The 21,401-nt window shown below is 40.9% G+C and overlaps 1 protein-coding gene across 17 annotated transcripts in view; it reads left to right on the forward strand.

Moving 5' to 3' along the window:
• The window catches only part of EXOC7 (exocyst complex component 7), a 49,341-nt gene that overhangs the window by 11,420 nt on the left and 16,520 nt on the right, over window positions 1-21,401 (forward strand). For 4 of the 17 annotated variants that reach the window (XM_020813221.3, XM_020813223.3, XM_078386010.1 and 1 more), the window contains exons 6-12: window positions 2,336-2,503; window positions 12,274-12,366; window positions 16,399-16,544; window positions 16,640-16,792; window positions 17,995-18,093; window positions 18,543-18,605; window positions 19,343-19,409. In XM_020813221.3, coding sequence (XP_020668880.2) covers window positions 2,336-2,503; window positions 12,274-12,366; window positions 16,399-16,544; window positions 16,640-16,792; window positions 17,995-18,093; window positions 18,543-18,605; window positions 19,343-19,409 — 789 coding nt within the window. Of the gene's footprint in view, window positions 1-2,335; window positions 2,504-4,602; window positions 4,615-12,273; window positions 12,367-13,002; window positions 13,072-16,398; window positions 16,545-16,639; window positions 16,793-17,994; window positions 18,094-18,542; window positions 18,606-19,342; window positions 19,410-21,401 lie in introns of all 17 variants that reach the window. The other 13 variants (XM_020813219.3, XM_072990502.2, XM_078386006.1 and 10 more) reach the window with 6 other exon arrangements.

Here is a 21,401-nt window from a genome sequence, read left to right on the forward strand (position 1 = left end):
GCCGTAGCCATCTGTCTTTCTCCATTCCCAGCAGTTCAGCAACGAGCAGAACCACTTGTCCAGCAGGCCGAGGCAAAGAGGCAGACCCGAAAGCAGTAAAATCAGGGAGCTGGACAGGGGACAGATTGGATTTGTCTTCAGTGTGGAAGGGATTGTCACTTTTGAATTGGCCTCCTCAGCCATACCAGATGCTGTTCCATGTCCTTCATACAGAGCACCTTACCATAGTCCCTTGAGACTGAAGGATGCCTACATGAAGAGATGTGTGGAGCTGTTGAGCTGGAGGAGAACAGTTGCAATAGTGAGAGAGTGATGTTGGGATTGTAAAGGAGCTGTGTTGTTGGTGATGGTGGGTATTTTTGTGTAGAGAAGCTGTGGGGGACTGTGCCCTAAACACTGGAGTTTAGATTATTTGACAAAAATGCCTCCTTGAAAATTCACAGCCTGCTTTGAGGCAATTTGACTATGTAATAATAGGAATGGTTTATAGAGCCGAGTCAGTGGTGTGCCATGCGTTCCCTTCCCCCGCCTCCCCAGCCATTGGCCCGCTTGCCAGTCAGGGCAGGCTCCTCTCCTGCTCTTCGGCTGTTCAACCCGTCCCCGGCTGGGGCACAGGTTTGCCTGTCTTGCCTGAACGGGCGATCAGCCAAAGAGGCAGGGCAGGGAACAGCTGAAGAGGAGGAGAGCACATGCTAGCTACTGAGTGGGGGATCCAGCCTAGGAGGCAGGGGAAGAGAATGTGTGGCACCTGTAATGCTGAGCATTCAAACCGACACGAGCCTCTGAACTGAGGTTCGTGCTCACCTCTAGCTGGGGGGAAGCTGTTATTTTCCTTCATTGGAAAGTGACAGAATCGGAGCCTTGAGAGAATGTTCCAGTTTGTTATTAGTGGGGGGAAAGTAAAGTGTTGGGGGCATCTTTTAAAAATAATGCCTACTACAGGGTGAACCTTTGTTGGCCAGATGCACCTGTCAAAATGAGCTTTGCTTCTCTCCCGTAAAGCTTGTGACCTATTGCTTTTGCTACAACAGACTAACATGGCTGGTTTCCGGCATATATCCCTGGATTAAGCAACAGGATTTCAGCCAATGTGTAGTTTAATTCTAATAGTTAAGCTCACTGGTTTATTCGATCTGAGCTTTATGAAGGCAGTAGGCTTTTTATTCAGTTCAGTTACAGCAAATGAAGTAGACCAGACTTCCCCAACTCACAACTTCCAGGTGTTTTAGACATCTGCTGCCATCAGCACTGTTCATGGGCCATGCTCACAGACAGGTAAGAATTTGAGATGAAACTTTGCAGTATGTCAGGTTTGGGAAGGCTGAAATGGGCTTCTCTCTACATGAGCCATGGAAAAGGGAAACATTTCCAAGGCATGCCAGCAGCCAAGTGTTTCTGCTCCTAGAAAATTAGCACAGTCGGCTACTGTTCTGAAATAACCATCATGAACCTGTAATTGCTGTGGGTGGTTGTATAAAAATGCAGTCAGTGTAGTATTGAGTCAGCTGCATCACACAGACACACACAGACACACACAGACACACACATACACATACACACAAAAAACTCCAGTTACTTGGGTTTTTTACCCTATGGAACATATTCTATAGTCTGATCTGGAGTCCTTTTACATCTGTTGTGCAAATTGAATTGTCTTGATTTTATATTCTCGAAGGCTTTCGTGGCCAGGATCTGATGGTTGTTGTAGGCTTTTCAGGCTCTTTGGTCGTGTTCTGAAGGTTTTTCTTCCTAACGTTTCACCAGTCTCTGTGGCCGGCATCTTTAGAGGACACAAGTCAGAACTCTGTGCTCTGGTGCAGTTTGTGAGATAGTTGAGTCTTGATTTTTCTTGTGGTGTATGTTTGTGAAGATGGGTGTCTTGTGGTGTCTGTGTGAGGATGGGCAGTTGCAGTACAGCAATGATATATTTTAAAAATCTTTAGCCTCAAATGGTTATTATCAGCAACTTATCAACAATTTTCAAATGCGCTTGCTTTTTTTCCTTTTATAAGTAGGAATTTTACTAAAGTATTTTTTTGTTAAACTTCAAGTTCACATTGCAGAAGCTGCAAGCATCTATCCAGCTGTACTAAGGACTATTTTCTTTCCTTTTAAAAACAGAATTTATTTCATTTCAGGTAATGCATGTCAAACAAGTTGCGTGAACACACCATACAATATGTATTGTGAGGAGGAATCATGAATCAAATAAATTAAAGGCATGATTTGGATGCTTTTCAGCCATGTTATTTTTGTTTGTATCAAAGGTGATTTGGAAGGGGGAGGGAAAGAGTGTGAAGTACAGTACTTTATGTTGATGTGGTTTTCTTCCTAGATTTCATGAATGTTTACTACCAGATCCGTTCCAGCCAACTGGACCGTGCTATCAAAGGTCTGAAGGAACATTTTCGAAAAAATAGCTCTTCTTCGGGGGTTCCATATTCCCCTGCTATTCAGAACAAAAGGAAAGACACACCAACCAAAAAACCTATCAAAAGACCAGGTTAGTCCCGAATATAATTCACCTGCTCCTTGTTATTTTTCTGAAAGGCTTGATGGTTTAACCTGACTTGATATGGGGAAAGGTTTCCCTTTTTCTTGTGATTTGATGTTGCAATTAAATCCTTCTAGAAGTCTCAGTTCTAAATAGCATGCCTAAGAAACTTCTAGGTAGCCTTGAAGTACCTTGTACATAAATGCATATGTTAAGACTTTACTTTTTTCTATTTTTAAATGAAATTGTTAAAAGACAAGTAATGACTGAAGGAATCCTTGTTCCTGGGCCAGTGCTAACCTGAGACTCATGCATTTCACCCGGCGGTCACACATATTGTTTATGCTTTTGTCCTGACCAGTATCAGAAAGCTCTCTAGATCTCAACTGTGTGGCTCCAAGCAAAAAGGTATTTGCATTGACTCTTCTGAACTATCAGTCCAGTCAAGCAGACTTAAGTTTCTTTAAAAGTAAATGAGCTCTGCTGTTGCCATTTGGAGTCAGTCACCTACAGATTTCTACATATTTTTTACTTTCACTGAGTGCTGTGGTCAAAGAAAATCAGATTTTGTCAAAGATCTATAAATTCCCTACTAAAATGTAGGTGTGTCTTAAGTGCAGTTCATTATGGAACCACCAGTGCCACCTGTTCATGATGTGGAGCCGCACCAAACTGAAATTAAATACAGTGGTGCCTCGCAAGACGGGCGCTCTGTTTAATGACAAATCTGCATTACGAGGTTTTTGCGAGGTTTTGGGGGAATTTCGCTGCGCGATGATCGGTTCCCTGTTTTGGGAACCGATTTTCGCTTCCCGACGATCAAAACAGCTGATTGTCGGGTTTTCAAAATAGCCCCGTGTGCTCAAAACGGCTCCCCGCTGTGTTTAGGATCCATTTTTCGCTGCACAGGCACCCGAAAATGGCCACCCCTATGGAAGATCTTCGCTGGATGGTGAGTTCTTAGCCGATTGGAACGCATTAACCAGGTTTTAATGCGTTTCAATAGCTTATTTTCATTTTACGATGTTTTCGTTCTACAGCGATTTTGCTGGAACGAATTAACGTTGTAATGCGAGGCACCACTATACAACCTGGTTCTTCTGCTGAGCTTCTCCCTCTGTAAATTAATCAGCTGAATAAAAGCCTTAATTTTAAGAGCTGCTGGAATTTAGTAAGCCTGATGCCACTTAAACCAAAGATGGAGAACCTGTAGATTTACACAAATTTCTGGATTCAAGCTCAATCTACTCCTACTCAGAGTCACTGAGGGGCAATAGTGGAGTCTGAGCATTTAGCAGGCCACTGGCTCCCTATCTCTGATTTCAACTATTCTTCTCCAAGACAATTCTCTTTAAGTCTCCACTTCCTTGATTTGTAACTCTCTTTGAAGATCCTCTTGGTACATAGCTGATCTAGTTTTTTTAATGTATCATAAGGGCAGAGTGAGGCTGATAGTTCTTAGACATTATTCAGGTAGATCAGGGGCAAGCACCTTCTAAAGATCAAACAGCCCCTTCCTGGACCTTGGAAAGCCACACTTCCTCCTTGTGATTCCAGGAATCACCTCCTATTAAAAAAATGTTCCTTGTGGCCTTGGTTTTTTTTTAACTGTTTTTGTCCATCTGTAGCTTGTTTTATGTCGTAGTGGGCTTCTTTCAAAACTGGGAGTGAACAGGGGTCATGTTCGACATGGAAAAAAGCTACAATGACCTGAGAGGGGTAGGACCCACAATGTAGCAGAATTGCTCCCCACTGTCACATGTGCCCAGCAGGCTGTACTTCACCCACCCATTGAGTGTACCATACAGACAAAGGCTGAAATCCAGTAAGTCACAGCTGAAGTAGGTCTACTTGAGTCAGTGGAATTTAGATAGGCATTGACTCACCATATTCCCATGGATTCAGTAGGTGTGCTCTAGTTGTGACTCACTACTGGATTTCAGGCAAAATGTCTTAATTTGTAGGGTGAAATAGAATTATAAATAATCTTTTATGTAAAAGAAATATAGTTTGTAGAATAGCTGTAAGTCATGAGGCATGGAAATGGCATGTTATAATTGTTTTATTTTGTGTTGTTTTTGTTTTTTTGTTCCTTATGTGAATGACAGTCCTCATCCCAGGTAATGTGTATGTTATGTGTGTCCCTTTTGCAGCTTAGCCAAACTTTCTAAACTTCTGTGTGCTAAGATGCCATGGCACGCCTGTTACTGCTGCTTGCAAAAGGGTGTGCTTGGTGTATTCCAAGGGGATAACTCATCATGGAGGTCTTTGATGCTGTGAAGGTGCCTAAATTTCTGCTGTCATATCCTGGAGCTCTTCTTGAAAGCTGATCAGTGGGAGAAGATGAAAAAACTTGGCCGTAGAAGTCAAGTTTAAGTGTATGTGTTGATTAGATTATGAGGCATTTCCACCTTTGCTTGGATATAAGTGGCTTCACTTACTGAGTCAAATATTTCCCTTTGTAACACTGGCACTTGTAAACCTGAGATCAAAAATACCAGTTTTCCCTGTTTAGCAAAGTGATACGTTAGATGAAGGCAAGACTCTGTGACTGTCTTCGACATTTCTAAGCAAGTAAATCATTACAGATATGTCGGAGTGGAGAAGTGGTTTAAGGGGATTAATTGAGATTAATTCACATCCCTAAAGAATTTTTTCAGATCTGCTAACTCACTCGCCCCAGTACCTGTAACACCAAATCAAATGGTGCAATTACTAAATCCGAATTGGTGTGCCAGGCAGAAATCTGCAAGGTGATCAATCTGCCCAAATCGCATGTATTTGAAATAAACCTGCAGTGAAGCAGTCTTACAGAATAATAGCAGATAATTGTTTCTTCATAAATCTATGGCAGATAGAAAGTCTCTCAATTATATTTCTCGGAAATGATTCAGCTTTCAAGGGTAGCTCAAGAGGTAAAGTTCTAACATCTCAGTCGAAATTGTAATTGTCGTTCTTGGTTTCCTTTGTTCGAGTATAATCATCCCTTATTTTGTCTTTTATCTGTCTTGAATGGACAGGGAAACTATTATTCCACTTTCAGTAGTACTGCTTGACAATGTTAACTCGAAAACTCCTGGCTCGTTTCGAGTTCCTGGGTTGTGTCTCACAGTTGTAATCTTAGCACTGTGCATCTATCTTAATCTCATGAAATGGGAGAGTTGAAAATATATTTTGCAACCCCTTCTGCAAATCCCCAAGGAAGAAATACTGGATGGAGGTTGATTTTTACAGTACATAATGTTTATGGATGCAAATTATCATCACTGAAAAAGTGAGGAAAATGTGGGGAAGCAGGTAGACTTCCTCTTTTAAAAAAGAGATGATCAACATTTTCCCCCTCATACACCATACCTCTGCACACAGTTTACAGTCAAAGTGTAGACTCTTGGGATAAAAAAAACAACATCATCTTTAAGCTGTTGAGATGTTAATCTTGTAAAATATTTTTTTTATGCAGAGAAGTTGCAAGCTGGCATATTCATTGACTTTTAAAAACCCTGTAGTAAATTACTAAATTTGTAATCTTGGAACAGTCAAGAAAAAACAGATAGATTTATTTTTGTTTCATATTTCATACCAGGAATAAAGCCGGCACATGGGCCATGAACAAAGTAAGAATAATAATACTTTGGTGAACTCTATAAGTGAACAGTATTGACATCACTGTGCTAATAGAATTGTCTATTGATCCCTTCTAAAAAGACTTTTCTGCTTGAAACAAAGAACAAGACTTCTCTCACCCTTTTCAGGCTGGTTATAAATAGTCCGGAAGATCAGTGCTGTTTAACCTGTGGCATGCCACACGTTTTGACCTACAAATTCATGTGAGCCCCTAGCATCCCAGAACTCTTGACCATTGTCTATGTTGCCTGGGGCCTTTAGAGTTGAAGTCCAAAATAAATGAAGGTCCAGTGGCGGAAGGCTAGTGCTCTAGATGTTTCCACATTTATTTTCTTGCAGGCATGTGCTATTCCATTGCACAACAGTCACTTGGTTAATGTCCCCACAATGTTTGCAGTGAGAGTGTCCTAAGGATTGCTGAGTAAGCTCAGAAGCATCAGCTCTCCCTCTTTGACCAGTGACTCTATTTGGAATGCAGTGCCTTCATTAGTAACTACTGTATTATCCCACTTGGTTTTAAAGAGTCTAGCAGGAAGAAGTAAGTCTAGAACCAAGCCATTTGGCTTACAGTAGAATCCGTCAAGACCTAATTAGGATGCTAAGTACACCTTGTACTTCAAGAGGGTTAACTGTTTGAATGCAAACTGAAGGAGGATGTTGAGTCTGTAGGATGCTTTTCTGGAGGGAGCCTGGAAATTAACATTCTAGTTTTTGCAAAGGAGCAGCTCATACTGTTGCATGCTGGATATATACCGTGTTTCCCCAAAAATAAGACAGGGTCTTATATTAATTTTTGCTCCCAAAAAACTGCATTAGGGCTTATTTTCAGGGGATGTTTTTTTCATGTACAACAATCTACCTTTATTCGAATACAGTCATGTCATCTTCTCGTTGCTGCACAATGGCGGAGGGCGGGCTTTCACTTAACTGGGGCTTATTTTGGGGGTAGGGCTTCTATTACAAGCATCCTGAAAAATTATACTAGGGCTTATTTTCAGATTAGGTCTTATTTTCGGAGAAACAGGGTAGCTAAATTCTTATTTGTGTTAGCAACAAAAAGAAGGATGCTGGTTTCAATAATTCTCCAGTTTTTTGGAATCTTAGAGCAGAACTCAATAAAATAGCACAGATGACTTCATTTCAGGAAACTGGGGAGCCTGACATCGGTCAAATAAATGAAATGGTAAAATAAGTAAAACCTTTCAGGGAGAAAGTGCTGGCTTTTAAGTTTAATTCAGGAAGCTGATTGACTTCTAGCAATCTTTTCATGTACAGAAATCCTGACATCCATTTGGTCAGTTTGTGGTAGATTATTCTAGTTTAATAATCTGAGAGAAAGATGTCATAAAAATGCAGCAAGTAAACAAAATAAAGGGCAGTTTTTGAAAAATCAATGTAATCAATTAGTCTTTTAAACAGTGTAATGGTTAGTCCCATAATTTATTGCAAGATGCAGATTGTAAGTAAAAGAATCCTACTTGAATAAAGTGCAGTGCTCTGCATTGCTGTAAATATTCTGAATATATCTTGCTTATGATTATGGCAAAACATAGATTTATGATTTTCCAAAAAGACTGTTTTAAAACTTACTTTATGGACTAAGCCTAGGTTCACCATAGGCCCTACACTAGTACAGTATTAAGCAATCAGGGGTTCAAGGGTTGTAGGGAAAACATCCATTGCATTGTTCTCACTTATCTAACATATGTTGATCCTTATTAAATAATACAACTATATTCCTGCCACAATTGCACTGCTACCTTGAGGTAATTTCTTGTTTTTGGTTTTGTTTTAACTGTTTCTTTGGATACTATTCTGTTACTTTCTATGTAATAGTATCAGAGGGTACATTACATTTTGGGTGCATGTCCCACCATATGCTTATGAAATTGTGAGGGAACTTCAGTACTGTATTCTGAATTTCACTAAAAAAAAATCCACCAATTCAAGAGTACAGTACTTAGTACTAACAGCATGGAGATAACTTGTAGCAGTGACCAGAGTCTTTATTCCACCTCTGTGTGACACAGCAAAGAATCCAATGGCACCATGAGATAGGGCTTAAATAGAGTAATGTAGCAGTCTTTCTAAGGAGCAATAGCAACCTCGGGAAAATCCAGACATTGAGGCTGAACTATTTAACACTGTTTTTGAGGGAAAGTGCGAGTTCTCTTTCCCCCCCCCCCATGCCTTATAAAAAGTACTGTGGCCATTCCCCTCAAAAAAAAAAAAAAAAAAAAAAAACAACCCACTTCACTTGAAATGTCACAGAGCTCTTTATACCTTTCCAGTTGCTTATATCTTGGGTGCACCAGTAGAGGTAGTACATCTGCTCTTCCTGTGAAGCAAACGTGAACTTGGATGTCTGCTTTTGCGGTTTGTGTATGTCTCTACGTGTGTCCCTGATACTTCTGTTTTGCTTAGTTGCATGTTCACTAATGCCTTCTTTTGGAAAACTCAGGTTTGTTAATGAACTGACATTTTAATGCTTTCTCTTTTCTTGCTTTTTCCAGTATGTCTTAATTACAGCATCCTGCTACAGCTGCAATTTAATGCTGACTTATTTATTTATTTGTTTATTTATTTATTTAGTAAATGATGTGCATTTATTCAGCAGTACAGAGCCTGAAGAGGGAGAAGAGTATGATGTGACCTCCTGTTCCTCTTTCACTTTACTGTTAGACCAGTGGGTGGGAGGAGAGAGAGCTTGTGCCGTAAACTCCTTGCTTCTGTTGCCTTTCGTTCTGATGGCCGTTAAAGCTGTTCTGTAAAGATAGAGCTTTCTCTCTGCTTTGTCCTTATTAGAATCCTGCTCTGTCTGTGGTGAGAATGCTCTGAAACAGCACACAGACTGCAACTATTTCTGTAGTCAGTGTTCCAGACATTAAGGCATGGATGCTTTACACCAGTGGTCCCCAACCTTGGGCTTCCAGATGTTCTTGGACTTCAACTCCCAGAAATCCTGGCCAGCAGAGGTGGTAGTGAAGGCTTCTGGGAAATGCAGTCCAAGAACATCTGGAGGCCCAAGGTTGGGGACCATTGCTTTACATGATGCTGGAGGGCCCATTGGATTCTTGTGTGAAATCCTGGAGCCCAAGGTTACCATTTGCCTAGAAACTACCAGAGCTTGGAATATTAGGTCTGAGAATTAATATTAAACTTAAAAAATTAGGGCATATAACTTGCTGCTGATATTCAGCGCTGAAATAATTCAGTTGGTAACATTAGCATTGTTAATCTGCTGATTAAAGGTGCAGAAGCCACATGTCAATCAACAGTCTCCATCTACCGACACAGAAAGATTAAATGACTTGGATCTAATTCAATGTAGCTGGATTTGTTTGCAGTTTTTAAAAAAAGTTAAAACTAGCTCTGATGGAGGGCTTTAAGTCCAAACCCCTTTCCCCGTCAAAACTCCCTACCCCTTTCAAGCAGTTGCAGCCCCAATTGAAAGGGTGCCATATATAACTGTACATAGTGTACATGGGTGATATATAGTATATGTCAGTAGGTTTTTATGATAGCCAAAAGTGTATGTGTGGGATCATTTAAACTCATTTTAATGTGATTCAAATATTCTTTCAAAAGGTATATTATTTGTGTTGATATATGTTTCTGGGATCAGCAGACTTATAGGAAATGAATGCAGCAATCTTATGCCCATCTGCCTGAAAGTAATCCTTATTTAATTCAGTGGGAGACAAATTACATCCCTCAAAATCACAATCCCTGTGATTGTGGAACAAAATAAAATAGCTTGCTAAATCTGTGCCCAATTTTGCCTTTTTGTTTCTTTTTTATTAAGAGAAGGTGTGGCACAATGTATCCTGTAACATTTCTAATCAAAAGTAGGGATGGGAATTCTTCTTTGACAGCAGATAGTTTATTGCACTTAGTTCTAAACAATTTAGATCTTGACTGGCACCAATTTGGTCCATCCAATAAAAATGAATAGGGAGTACTGTAAAAATGTTTTTAAATCAATAGAAAATAAAATAACATGTGAAAACAAAACAGGGAAGGCGATGGTCAGGTGATATGCAAAGAACAAAAGTGGTTTTGGTATTTTTAAAGACGAACAAAACAATGAACTTAGAATTTTGTTTTCTGTTTTATCTTACTGTTACAATGTGGGCTCTTGAGCTAATTATAGAAGCCACTGCAGTTAACCCGGACCTGGTACTGATTTGTAAAGCCACCCTGACTGATGGGGAGGAATGAGAAACAAGTAAGCATGTGGAATCTCAGATGTTTCTTTTTCATTTCAGTTTCTGTTTCACTGAAACTGGCTAATTTGAGGACTCCTGATGAATGGGCAATTTAACTAGGCTTTCAGAATAGGTCAACCCACAATTTAGTGGGCCTTGCAAATCATTCCAGCTTTATCTTGCACAGAGACTGTAAGGTTGTGAGTTTGTTCCACATAACAGTATTTTAAAAATATTTTCCAAAAGAACCTGAAGGCAGTATTTCCCACACACACACTTTTTGAGGGCTGGGTTGAACTGATTTGGTTGCAATAGGAACTGGTCACTCTGATCTTAATAGGCATCAGGTACAAGCTAGACTGGCCCCCAAGGAAGATGCTTGGAAGGCTTATATTTCAATCAGAGTTTCTTAATATTATGCTAAAGGTCTGTAGCTGTAAGTGGTCTGTTGGCTCTATATATACAACAGTGACTCTTGAAGCTTCTGATAGTCCAGGACTATACCTCCCCAAGACACTGAGAAATATCATACATTCTTAAGAGCCCTGGCTCTAGGTAGTATACTCCAGGCAATATTTATGTGGCCAGGGTAGGGTTGCCTGTTATAAGTGTAGTTTTAAAAGGGAAATACAGTATAGATTGTTTTCTGTTGAAGGAGGAGGAGTGTTGATTGGCATGTGCCTGCAGGAGAAGCCATATCAAATCCAACAAACATGTTAAATTTAAGAGACAACTTTGAAGCTCTGGAAATAGCCTTTGTGATTATAGCTTAAAATTAGTAAATTTATGCTCTTTCCTCTTGTAATAAATGGGATCAAAGATCTGAGAGCCACTGCCCACAAACAGTACTGGATGTGTGGATTTACCTAAGGTCAGACACTATGCAGTGTCACCAATGCAGCAACAAGAACAAGACCCTCGCGTGGTAGGGTCTTTCCCTCCCTGCCTTTTCATTTGTAAATAGCAGCCATGTAGGAACAAACAGATCATTTCTGTCAGCAATGAACAGAAACTACACATTTCTTTTCTAGCAAAAAGAATGCATCATAACTTCAATAAACTCGGCCTTGTATGTAAGCCTCCCTGAAGAGCCACATCTTACTGAGATGGGGGCATTCATAGAAAAATGGAACCAGGCAGGCTTTCCTAAGGAAAGCATTCCACAGTGGGAGCACCAGAGGTGAAACTCCTCAGGCCTTTGTACTTAACCTGCCTGACTTCCATGATTAAGCTGGACCTCTGGTTTGATCAGCCTGCACAGGAGCCTACTGGGACTTATGCTACACAGCATTGCTCTGTGGCACTTATGCTGCATCTGTCCCTTGCGAGATTGGTCTTCCCTCCAGTTGCAGAATGCAGGCCATGTATTGATGATACCTTCTATACTGCTTATCAATCTTAGGTTCTTGGGGTAGTTTGCAAAGCATGTACTTCAGTATGATACAAACTCAGATCAAATGGTATCAAAATACATTGAAAACAGTATCAGTACATGCAGCGTAATAGATGTGGTTTCAGTGATGCAGAATTTCAGATCCCCTGACTGTGATTGCATTTTTAAAGGAAAAAAACATCTGACTATTGCATAGTGACCCTTGATTAAAATAAAACTGCTGCTGTGATTATTCCATGCATTCTATCAGTCTGGAAAATCTTAAATTATGTAGTACTTCAGTGGCTTTGGCAACATTTGAAATCACAACCAATGTTATTAGAATTCATAAGGGAGTCAGGAACTATATTAAAGAACATGCGTGAGAGCATTTCTGGATATATACGTGTGTGTGTGTACAGAGAGAGCATTCTCATTGTTGACCAGGACTGCCATGCTAGGTTTGCTTGAAAGGGCGCTGGTGGTGGGTTGCTTGGTGTTTTGTTTTCCTTCTCATTTATTTCCAAGGTCTCTCTCTCTCTCTTTCTCTTTTTCTCTCGTGGCTCTGGTGACAGGCACGATCCGTAAGGCTCAGAACCTTCTGAAACAGTATTCTCAACAGTGTCTAGATGGGAAAAAGGGGGCCTCTAACCTCATTCCTACAGAAGGTAATCACTTGTCTCTCACTTTCACTCTTGGGCTCTGATTTCACATTCAAGACTTCTGTTAGTCTTTAGCCTCACTGCTGGTGTCCAACTCAAGAAGTGCAAGAAGTCATCTGGCTTCTTTTGGACTCAGCATCTGCATACAAGGTGATCAAAGTAATGCAGTAGCAGGTAATGCTTCTTAGAGTTCTGGAAAGCTGTGAGTTACCGAAATTTAAGGGATCCTGATCTGGGTCGCAGTTTAACTGGCTAACAGAAGTTCTATGATACCTTGGTGACCTTTCCTTCCATGTTTCTGTCCTTGTTTACTTTATCTCAAAAAGTAGTAGCTCTTTCAGCTTCGATCGGATCAAAATGGTTAACCCTAAGGTACACTTCCTCTTTTTTGGGAGTGTATGTTTGTCCAAATTATGACACTTGCTTTTGGCTACCATCCTTGTCTTTTCATGCCACGTCTTTATCCTGCTTGAAACTGCTACTACAGTAGTGGGTGTCCAGAGAAGGGATGGCAGATTGGGTTGCCCGGAAAATACTTGCAAATGTCTGATGAGCAAATAAAACATGAAGGGACAAGCGCTCATGCTGTGATGGCCCTGGATAAACCATTCCTTCTGTTAATGCCCGTTGACACCTTGCTAGGTCATGAGCATGATTTACGAGTTAAACATCTTCGAGATACCCTGGCTGACAAGCATGGGCCAGCTGCTGGTAAGTACCATAGCAACATTTAAGCTGGCTAGTCTAACAATGGTTTTTAAAAGGTTTTCTTTTGGTGTTCTTCTGGACTGAGACTTTTTTTTTCAAATTGTTGTGTGATATCTGTGCAACATACAGGGATTGTGCTGATCCTAGCCAGTCTAAAAGATGACCTGTGGGCTGTGTGAACAGAGTCAGTGTGAACAGCACAATCCCAAAAAAGTGGCCATTTTTCCTTCGTCTCCCCTTGTGTCCCATCTCAATTTAGTGTCCCAAGGCTAAACTTAAAGACCTGTAAGAAGACTGCTGCCTTGTCACCTCCTTACCTAGTTTTTTCCTCGTTGATTATAACAAGATCCTGACTCTTAATATCTTAAAACTTATTCAAAATATTTTACAGGTGGCCAATACATAATGTACAGATTTCCCAAATATACACTTCAAAGCGCATGTCTGTGTCTTTGCAGGTGTATATTATGTTGATTATGTATTCACACAGCACAAGTGGGAAGTTATACAAAGAGCTAGAATAGCAGGTTGTTTCTTTATCCTAAATACTATTTCCACAGCCCTTAATTTTCAAACCTGGCCCGTGGCTCCCCTCAGAATACTAGAATACATTATGTGCTCAAACGTTTGCTGTGTATAACTGCAAAGTGACTGCTACTGTTTTTCCACATCACAATGGATACCTCTAAAATTGTGAGCGTCAATAAACAGTATGATAGAATTCCGTAAATTTATAGTGCGTGCTATGCAGCCCGATGGTGAGCACAGACTATTTGGAGGAGTCACTAATAATATCCTGTATAATAGAACACAGTAACGTGATGATGAAGGCAGCAAGTGATCTAACAGAGCAAGATTCTGTAGAATCCTTCTTCTTTAAATGGAACGCCATTCTTTGTTGCCATTTCACAATGTCATAAACGTACGGTGTTGACAACAGTACTGAGGGCCGTTGCCAGAGAAGTCCTCTGTTTCCAGTTTTATAACCAAATAAAGTCAATTGTCCCTTCAGTGGAGATACAGTGCAGAAATTTGTGATCCTCATGCAAAGATTAAATTTAATGATATATGGCTCTTTCATGACTGACTGCTTCCATTTCCAGAAGAGGGATAACGTATTTCAGAGTTTCTTTTTTAGGCGGGGAGAGATAAAAAGAAAACTTCCCTGTGTGTCAAAAATTTACATGTAAGGAAGAATGTGAGGGTAGAATATTTGTCTCAACATTGTTACTTTTCTGTTCAATGCCAATTTTAGCATGGGGAACAATTCACTGGTGACAGCTATAATAGTGTCATGTTGTACAGTACCAAGACATATCATATGATTATCCTGGTTGTGTGGTTTCCCTGTCAGATGAAGAAAACCACCAGCAGCAGTAGCAGTGGAATAAGACATGAGAATCATGGTGGGCTATTATAATGTATCAGATATTTGCTCCAATATTAAATACAGAGGAAATGATCTAGAGGGAAGGATGTATAGTACCGTATTTTTTGCTCCATAAGACGCGCTCCCCCCACCCAAAATGTGGGGGAGAATGTCTGTGCGTCTAATGGACCGAAGGCAGCAATTTTGTCGCCGCTGGGCCCCATGGGGGGGAGCGTTGCAAGGGTCCGGGTGAGCCTTCCAGGACCCTTGCGAGGATCCACCACCCCCCACGGGGCCCGCGCCGGCGAAATCGCCAGCTTCCAGGTGGGGGGGACGTCGCAAGGGTCCTGGAAGCTCACTCAGACCCTTGCGACGCTCCTCCCACCCCCGCACGGGACCAGCGCCGGCGAAATCGACAGGTTCTGGGAGTGTTTGGAAGCTTGGGGAGCCTCCAAACACTCCCAGAAGCTGGTGATTTTACCCCCCTGGTCCGGTGGCGGGGTGGGGGGAGCGTGGCAAGGGTCCGAGGGAGCCTCCCAGGACCCTTGCCACATCCCCCGCACGGGGGCCAGCGCCAGCGAAATCACCAGGTTCTGGGAGTCTTTTGAGGCTTGGGAAGCCTCTGAAGAGTCCCAGAAGGTGGCGATTTTGCCCCCTCTGACCCCCGAGGGGGGCAGGGTGAGTCTCTAAAGCATCCTGGAACACACCCTAGGACCTTTTGGATGCTCACCCTGCCCCCCCCCCGCTGGGCCAGAAGAGGGGAAATCACCAGCTTCTGGGACTCTTCTGAAGCTTCCCAAGCTTCAAGTCCCAGAAGCTGGCGATTTCGCCCCCTCTGACCCCCGGGGGGGCAGGGCAAGCCTCCAAAGGGTCCTAGGGTGTGTTCCATAAAATGGACCTCTCCATAAGGCTCACCAAATTTTAGGAGAAGAAAACAAATTATTTTTTTCCTGTTTTCTTCTCCTAAAAATTTGGTGCGTCTTATGGAAAGGTGTGTCTTATGGAACGAAAAATACGGTAATTACTGTGGGAGGAGGAAGCAGTTAGAAAAAGGCCATTGCTGGCTTCTTATCATTTAAGAGATATCATCCTGACAGGGAGGATCCAAATATTTTTCTGAAGCATGGGATGCATTCCTGAGATCTTCTTCTGTTAGGTTGGCATTTTATTTAAAGAATTTTTGCTTCACTGTCTGCTGCTGAAAGATAGACAATTCTGAGATGTAGTGATCTCTCATAACATCAGTGTTTTTGGAGACATCCTTCTAGTTATCGGCTAAATGGGTTATTTCAAAGATTTCCTGGACCCCTTTGCATGCCATCTATATATTCTACGAGTGGAATATCAAAGCCACTTGAGCTGTGTTGCAGATGGTTTTGTACTATTTATATTTGAAATGGATTTGGGTTTGGTTATCCTATTACTGGTTTCTGTATAGACTCTATTATTACAGTGAGTTCAGAAATGATACCACAGTTTACATATTTTATTTGGAACATTGAGCTTCAAAAAGAAATATTATTAGACAGATCTTAAAGAATAGTAAGCTAATCCCCAAGTGCTCAGTTAGTGAATAGGCACAAATTAATCAACAGCAAAGACCTTTATATTAATGAAAGAAGATGCATGTGCATGCGCTGAATCAGTCACATTTTGCCATCCCTTCCAATTTTGTACATAGATGCTTAGGACAACTCATTCCCTCTTTTCTAGTACCTGGAGAGTTTTGATTGAGTTGTATCCTATTGAGTACAAAATGTCTCATTTTTATCCCCCCCCCCCCAATTTTGGCAAGCTCACCCTATGCAAAGCACTCGGCTCGTATCGGCTGAATCACTGGTAAAGATTGCAGACAGTATGCTAGGCAGAAGCAGATGGCAGCCCAGATATCAGCCACAGCTGTCTGTATGTCTTGTAACTACAGGAAGCTAATCTCTTATATGTATATGCAAATCCAACAGGAAGAGATGACATGCTGGACATGGAGATAGATGCATACATCCATTGTGTCAGTGCCTTCATCAAACTGGCCCAAAGTGAATACCAGCTTCTGACAGAAATCATCCCAGAACATCACCAGAAGAAGACATTTGACTCACTTATCCAGGTACAATGGAAAGTTAGCATTGCTTTTTTCCTTTTGCCATTGAGAAAAATCCAGTGTTCATTTCTCTGATACACCCATGATTTATTTTCTTCTAGGAATCTTTAGATAATCTGATGATAGAGGGGGACAATATTGTCTCTGCTGCCCGGAAGGCCATCATACGTCATGATTATTCAGCTGTGCTGACAATCTTCCCCATCCTGAGGCATTTAAAGCAGACAAAGCCAGAATTTGATCAAGTTTTGCAGGTAAGTCATTAGGAAAATAAAATGTGTCGCGGCAAAACATGGCCAGGCATTGCCAGGATGCAGCATCTAGTTATTTGTAGTAGATTTGAAGAGCATGTGCTTGTTTGTTAGCAGTTGAGAGCTGTAGCATGAGGAAGATCAGTTCACACAGGTGTCTAAAAAAGGAGAAATACCTGGAACTGAAATGGAAATGTTTAAGACTTTGTATGTGGAACTGCAGATCACAAAATGCAGAACCTGAGGATGTGTAAGAGTTCACGTTAATGTGATAGACAGAGATTTATTTATGTATTTAAAATACTGTTATCCTGCCTTTCTCCTTAAAAAGGACTGAAGGTGGCTTATATAATGAAATAGAATTCAATATGTAAAGCTAACAGTGAGCATACAGATATTTAAAAGGACCAAGCAAGTACCACACTAAAAGCAGTAAACAAAAGCAACACAAAAAACACATTCAAAAGCACAACCATCCATTAAAAAACTTCAGTCAGGCAGCCAGTCACTGAAGGAAAGCTTGTTTGAAGGGAAAACTCCAAAGTCTGGGAGCAGCAACAAAGAAGGCCCTCTTTCATGTCGCCAACAAACACACCTATGAAAGGGGTGGAACCAAGAGAAAGGCCTCTCTGGATGATTTTAATTAACATTTGAACAGCTTACAAAGGGAGACGTGATCCCTGAGATCATTAAAGTAAGGAAGGCTAGGTTTGAATTACATAGAACTGGAGAAAAATGTCCAGAATTGGCTAGAGATCATGGATTAATCCAACTAGGAGTATTAATGCATTATAAGGTTGCAAAACATTCTCGAGCAAAGTTTGTGGTGTTAATTTTTCTCTTCTAACATTTGCCATCCCAATAGTATTGGCCGAAATCCATTTGTTTTGGAAGTGATTGGGCGTTTTCTGAGCTTGCAGAAGGATGTCTTACTACATCCTAGCAGAGCCTTAAGCCCCATTAGCTGCAGTGGGGCGATTCTTTGGCTTGCATATAGCAAGCTGGAGATCGTGTGGAATATGATGCCTGTAGGATGTTACATTCCACAAGAAAAAACAGAATGTTATCCTTCGTCTCTTAAAACATTTCACAGTATAAGACACCCAGAACAGTACAACACAAATCCGATATGCTAACTTTATTTTTTAAAAGTCTCGACCTGCCACCTGAATAAATTGTTCTATATGTTGTACTTGATTTTTCAGGGCACTGCAGCCGGCACTAAGAATAAGCTTCCAAGTCTTATAACTTCAATGGAGACAACAGGAGCCAAGGCTCTGGAAGATTTTGCAGACAACATCAAGGTAACTCTATTGTATTTCTTGAGGGTAGTTCAGGAAATCTGTGCAAATGTTTAATGCAGTATCTTAGGAGTTATCATGGGGAAGAGAAAGAAGGAACTGACTTCTCTAATTCAGAATGTTTTTCTAATTAAATTGAGTTGATAGCATCTCTTAGCAGATGCTATTGCCATCTATATTAGAGCAGAGTCCATACAATGTTTTAGAAATGTTCCCAGATGTTTTGGCTGTGAAAGAAATAGATATAAGTTATGGATGGTGGCGTATGTAATTAAATTTGATTTTGCCCAGTTTCTGTTTTTTGTAGTTGCCTATAGGTGGTGTCCATGGTCTTTTAAGGCTGTAGGGGAGCATACATGTGGGGAAGATTTTATAAAAATAATGGTGTAGTAACAAGCTGATAGTTTTATGCTGCAGAGATTGGTAAATAATCTTTTTCCTCCTTTCTCTAGAATAATCCTGACAAGGAATACAATATGCCAAAAGATGGAACAGTTCATGAGCTCACCAGCAACGTATGTGAAGCCAATTTCAAATACCCCTGGGTAAAACTAATCCAGTGCCTTAATTCCCTCTTCTATTATTATTATTATTTTTTTTGCCATATAAGGACAACAAAGTAGTCCTTAAAAATAGTTGGAACAGAATAAAATAATGTATTTTTAAAAGGTTTGTCACCTTTGCGTTCTGAAGCTCAGAGTAAGGCAGTGAATGACGTACAATATTTTTTCTCCCAGATGTCTTTCTTATTTTACAAAGGCTGATACCTTGAATATTTAACTTTGACTGCATTTGGCTGATACCAGCATAGAAGCTACAGGCAACAGTTTTACATGCCTCCCACCTCTACACTAGGTTGGCCAGGAAAGCGGAAACATGGCCAACGTAGGAGTTGCCTAATGGCTTATCTCAGTGGTTCCCAAACTTTCGGGACTCGTGGCTCCCCTGAGCAGTGGCAGTGGCGGCAGAGCAGGAGGAATGGTGAGGGGTGTGTGAGATGGAGCAGGAAGCAAAGGAAGCCTGAAGGGGCCGGAACCGGCACTGGAAGAGCAGCACCATCACCGCCTGCTGCCGCCAGCTTGGCAAAGAAACGAAAGGAAACGTTCTCATTGCTTTTGACTGACTTGGTGGCGCACCAGGGAGTCGCAAGAGACGTGGGGCGCTACGACGCACACTTTGGGAGAAGAAATCAATAGGCTGGCTTTAAAATAATAATAAAAAAGAACACTGTGCTTCTCTCCTCTTTTTACAGGCCATTCTCTTTCTGCAGCAGTTGCTGGATTTTCAGGAAACAGCAGGTGCCATGCTGGCATCCCAAGGTACTTCCACAAGGCTCCCTCAAAAAAAAAGAAAAAAAAAAAAAGAATTTCCTTAGCATCGAGTGGTTATTTGCTTTGCTTGCTCCACAGTAAATCTTCTTAACAGGGATGCAGCTCATTCGTACCTTCTCTTTCTCAGCCTTGTAGTTTAATCTATCACAGCAAAAAAAAACAAACCAGCCTTTGAAGGAGTTTAAGACCTCTAAGAGATTCCTCTAGTTTTCTCATCACACCTTCGAGAATACATTTCTTATCACACATTAAGTATGCTGGTAGTTCTATGATATTTATAATGTTCAGACAAAGGATGGATTGTAAAAATAGTTTTTAATGTCTGAAGAGCAGTAGCTGTCAGAGACAGTTTCAAAGTTTTCAATGCCTCATGGAGGGGCTGTTTGCAGGGTGGGTTTCTTTTTTTGTTATGATCTGCTTGTAATGATGGTATGGAATATTTGACACCGAACCAGTTTCTTTTGGTTGAAGAGATTTTGAACTTTTAAAATTTAGAACACTTTTGCTTCTACTAGAAAGAAAAGCTAGCTGTTTAATTTTACATTGTCAATTACTGGTCTGTGCCACAGACTGTGGAGTGTGTAATTTAGGAAGAAGGCTTTATCCAGCAATCACCTCATTTTCCCATGAAATTTGTGAGGGTAATCATGCCCATTTTTAAGATACTTTCAATTTTAAAAGCTGCTGTTGCATTAAAAAAACCCATTACAGTTATTCATGTGAAACTTGACAGCCTTGATTACCCTAAAAGAAGTGTTATATGTGGAATTTTTCACCAATGCTGCCAATAGTTGTGGTTTTTTTAATATAAGCAATTCAGTGTTTTTTTAAAAAATTGCCTGCAGTTTTACAGTCACAGACCCCTCTTTAAAGGGCAGCTAGGCCTGCAAACCTAATTTAAATTTGACCGAAAGGGGGAAGTATTCTTTTTCCATTTCTAGTGATAGTACAGCCAGAAACCATCTGATTTCCATACTTTAACTCAGATTCAAGAACAAAGTCTCAGCATAATCAGAAGTACAAAATCAGGTATGGTTAATTCACACCTCTAGTTTCTGAGTACAGTGGTGCCTCGCTAGACAGTTACCCTGCATGACAGTTTTTTCGCTAGACATTGACTTTTTGCGATCGCTATAGTGATTCGCAAAACAGTGATTCCTATGGGGGAATTTCACTGGACAATGTTTGGTCCCTGCTTCGTAAATGAATTTTCACTAGACGACGATTTTGACAGCTCCACGCTCGCAAAACAGGTGTTTTCGGGACCTAAGCTTCGCAAGACAGCGATTTAAACAGCTGATCAGTGGTTCACAAAGCGGCTTTCCTGTAGCCGATCTTCGCTAGACAACGATTCTTCCCCATTGGGATGCATTAAACAAGTTTCAATGCGTTCCAATGGAGAAATGCTTTTCGCTAGACAATGATTTCGCTAAACAGCAATTTCAGTGGAACGAATCGTCTAGTGAGGCACCACTGTAGTTTTTGCTGTGAGATAACTGTGAAAATTATCCATTTCCTGTGATACTCATGTTTTAAAAAGAGGCAAGAGGAACTTTGAGAGAAAAATATTCAAAGGGAGTTCTGGTTTGTCCATCAGATCCATGCTAAGAAGGTTTCACTGTACCTAATGCACCTTGCATGGTCTCCCATCTGTCTTTAAACACTGCCTGAATAATGCTTGAAACATAGTCCACTTGTGAGACAGACACATCAGTAATCCCTTCCTCATGTTTCCTTTGCCTTGCTAAAACTGGTTATGGGCAAAGACAGTCATGGAGCAAACTCTTTGGTCACAGGTAAACAGTTAATTGCCAGCAGAGAGCGCAAAGAAGCTGTCTCATGTCTGAAATTCAGTTGTGTCTCAGATGAGAGCAGTTGCACCCAAGTAGGAAATACTTGTGGATATACACAGTGTAACATAATAAGCTGCAAACTTATACCTAGCAAATTTGATGGAACTCAGCTGAGTAAACCTGTGCA

The sequence above is a fragment of the Pogona vitticeps genome, chromosome 2 (assembly GCF_051106095.1).
Source record: "Pogona vitticeps strain Pit_001003342236 chromosome 2, PviZW2.1, whole genome shotgun sequence".
Lineage (NCBI taxonomy): Eukaryota > Metazoa > Chordata > Lepidosauria > Squamata > Agamidae > Pogona > Pogona vitticeps.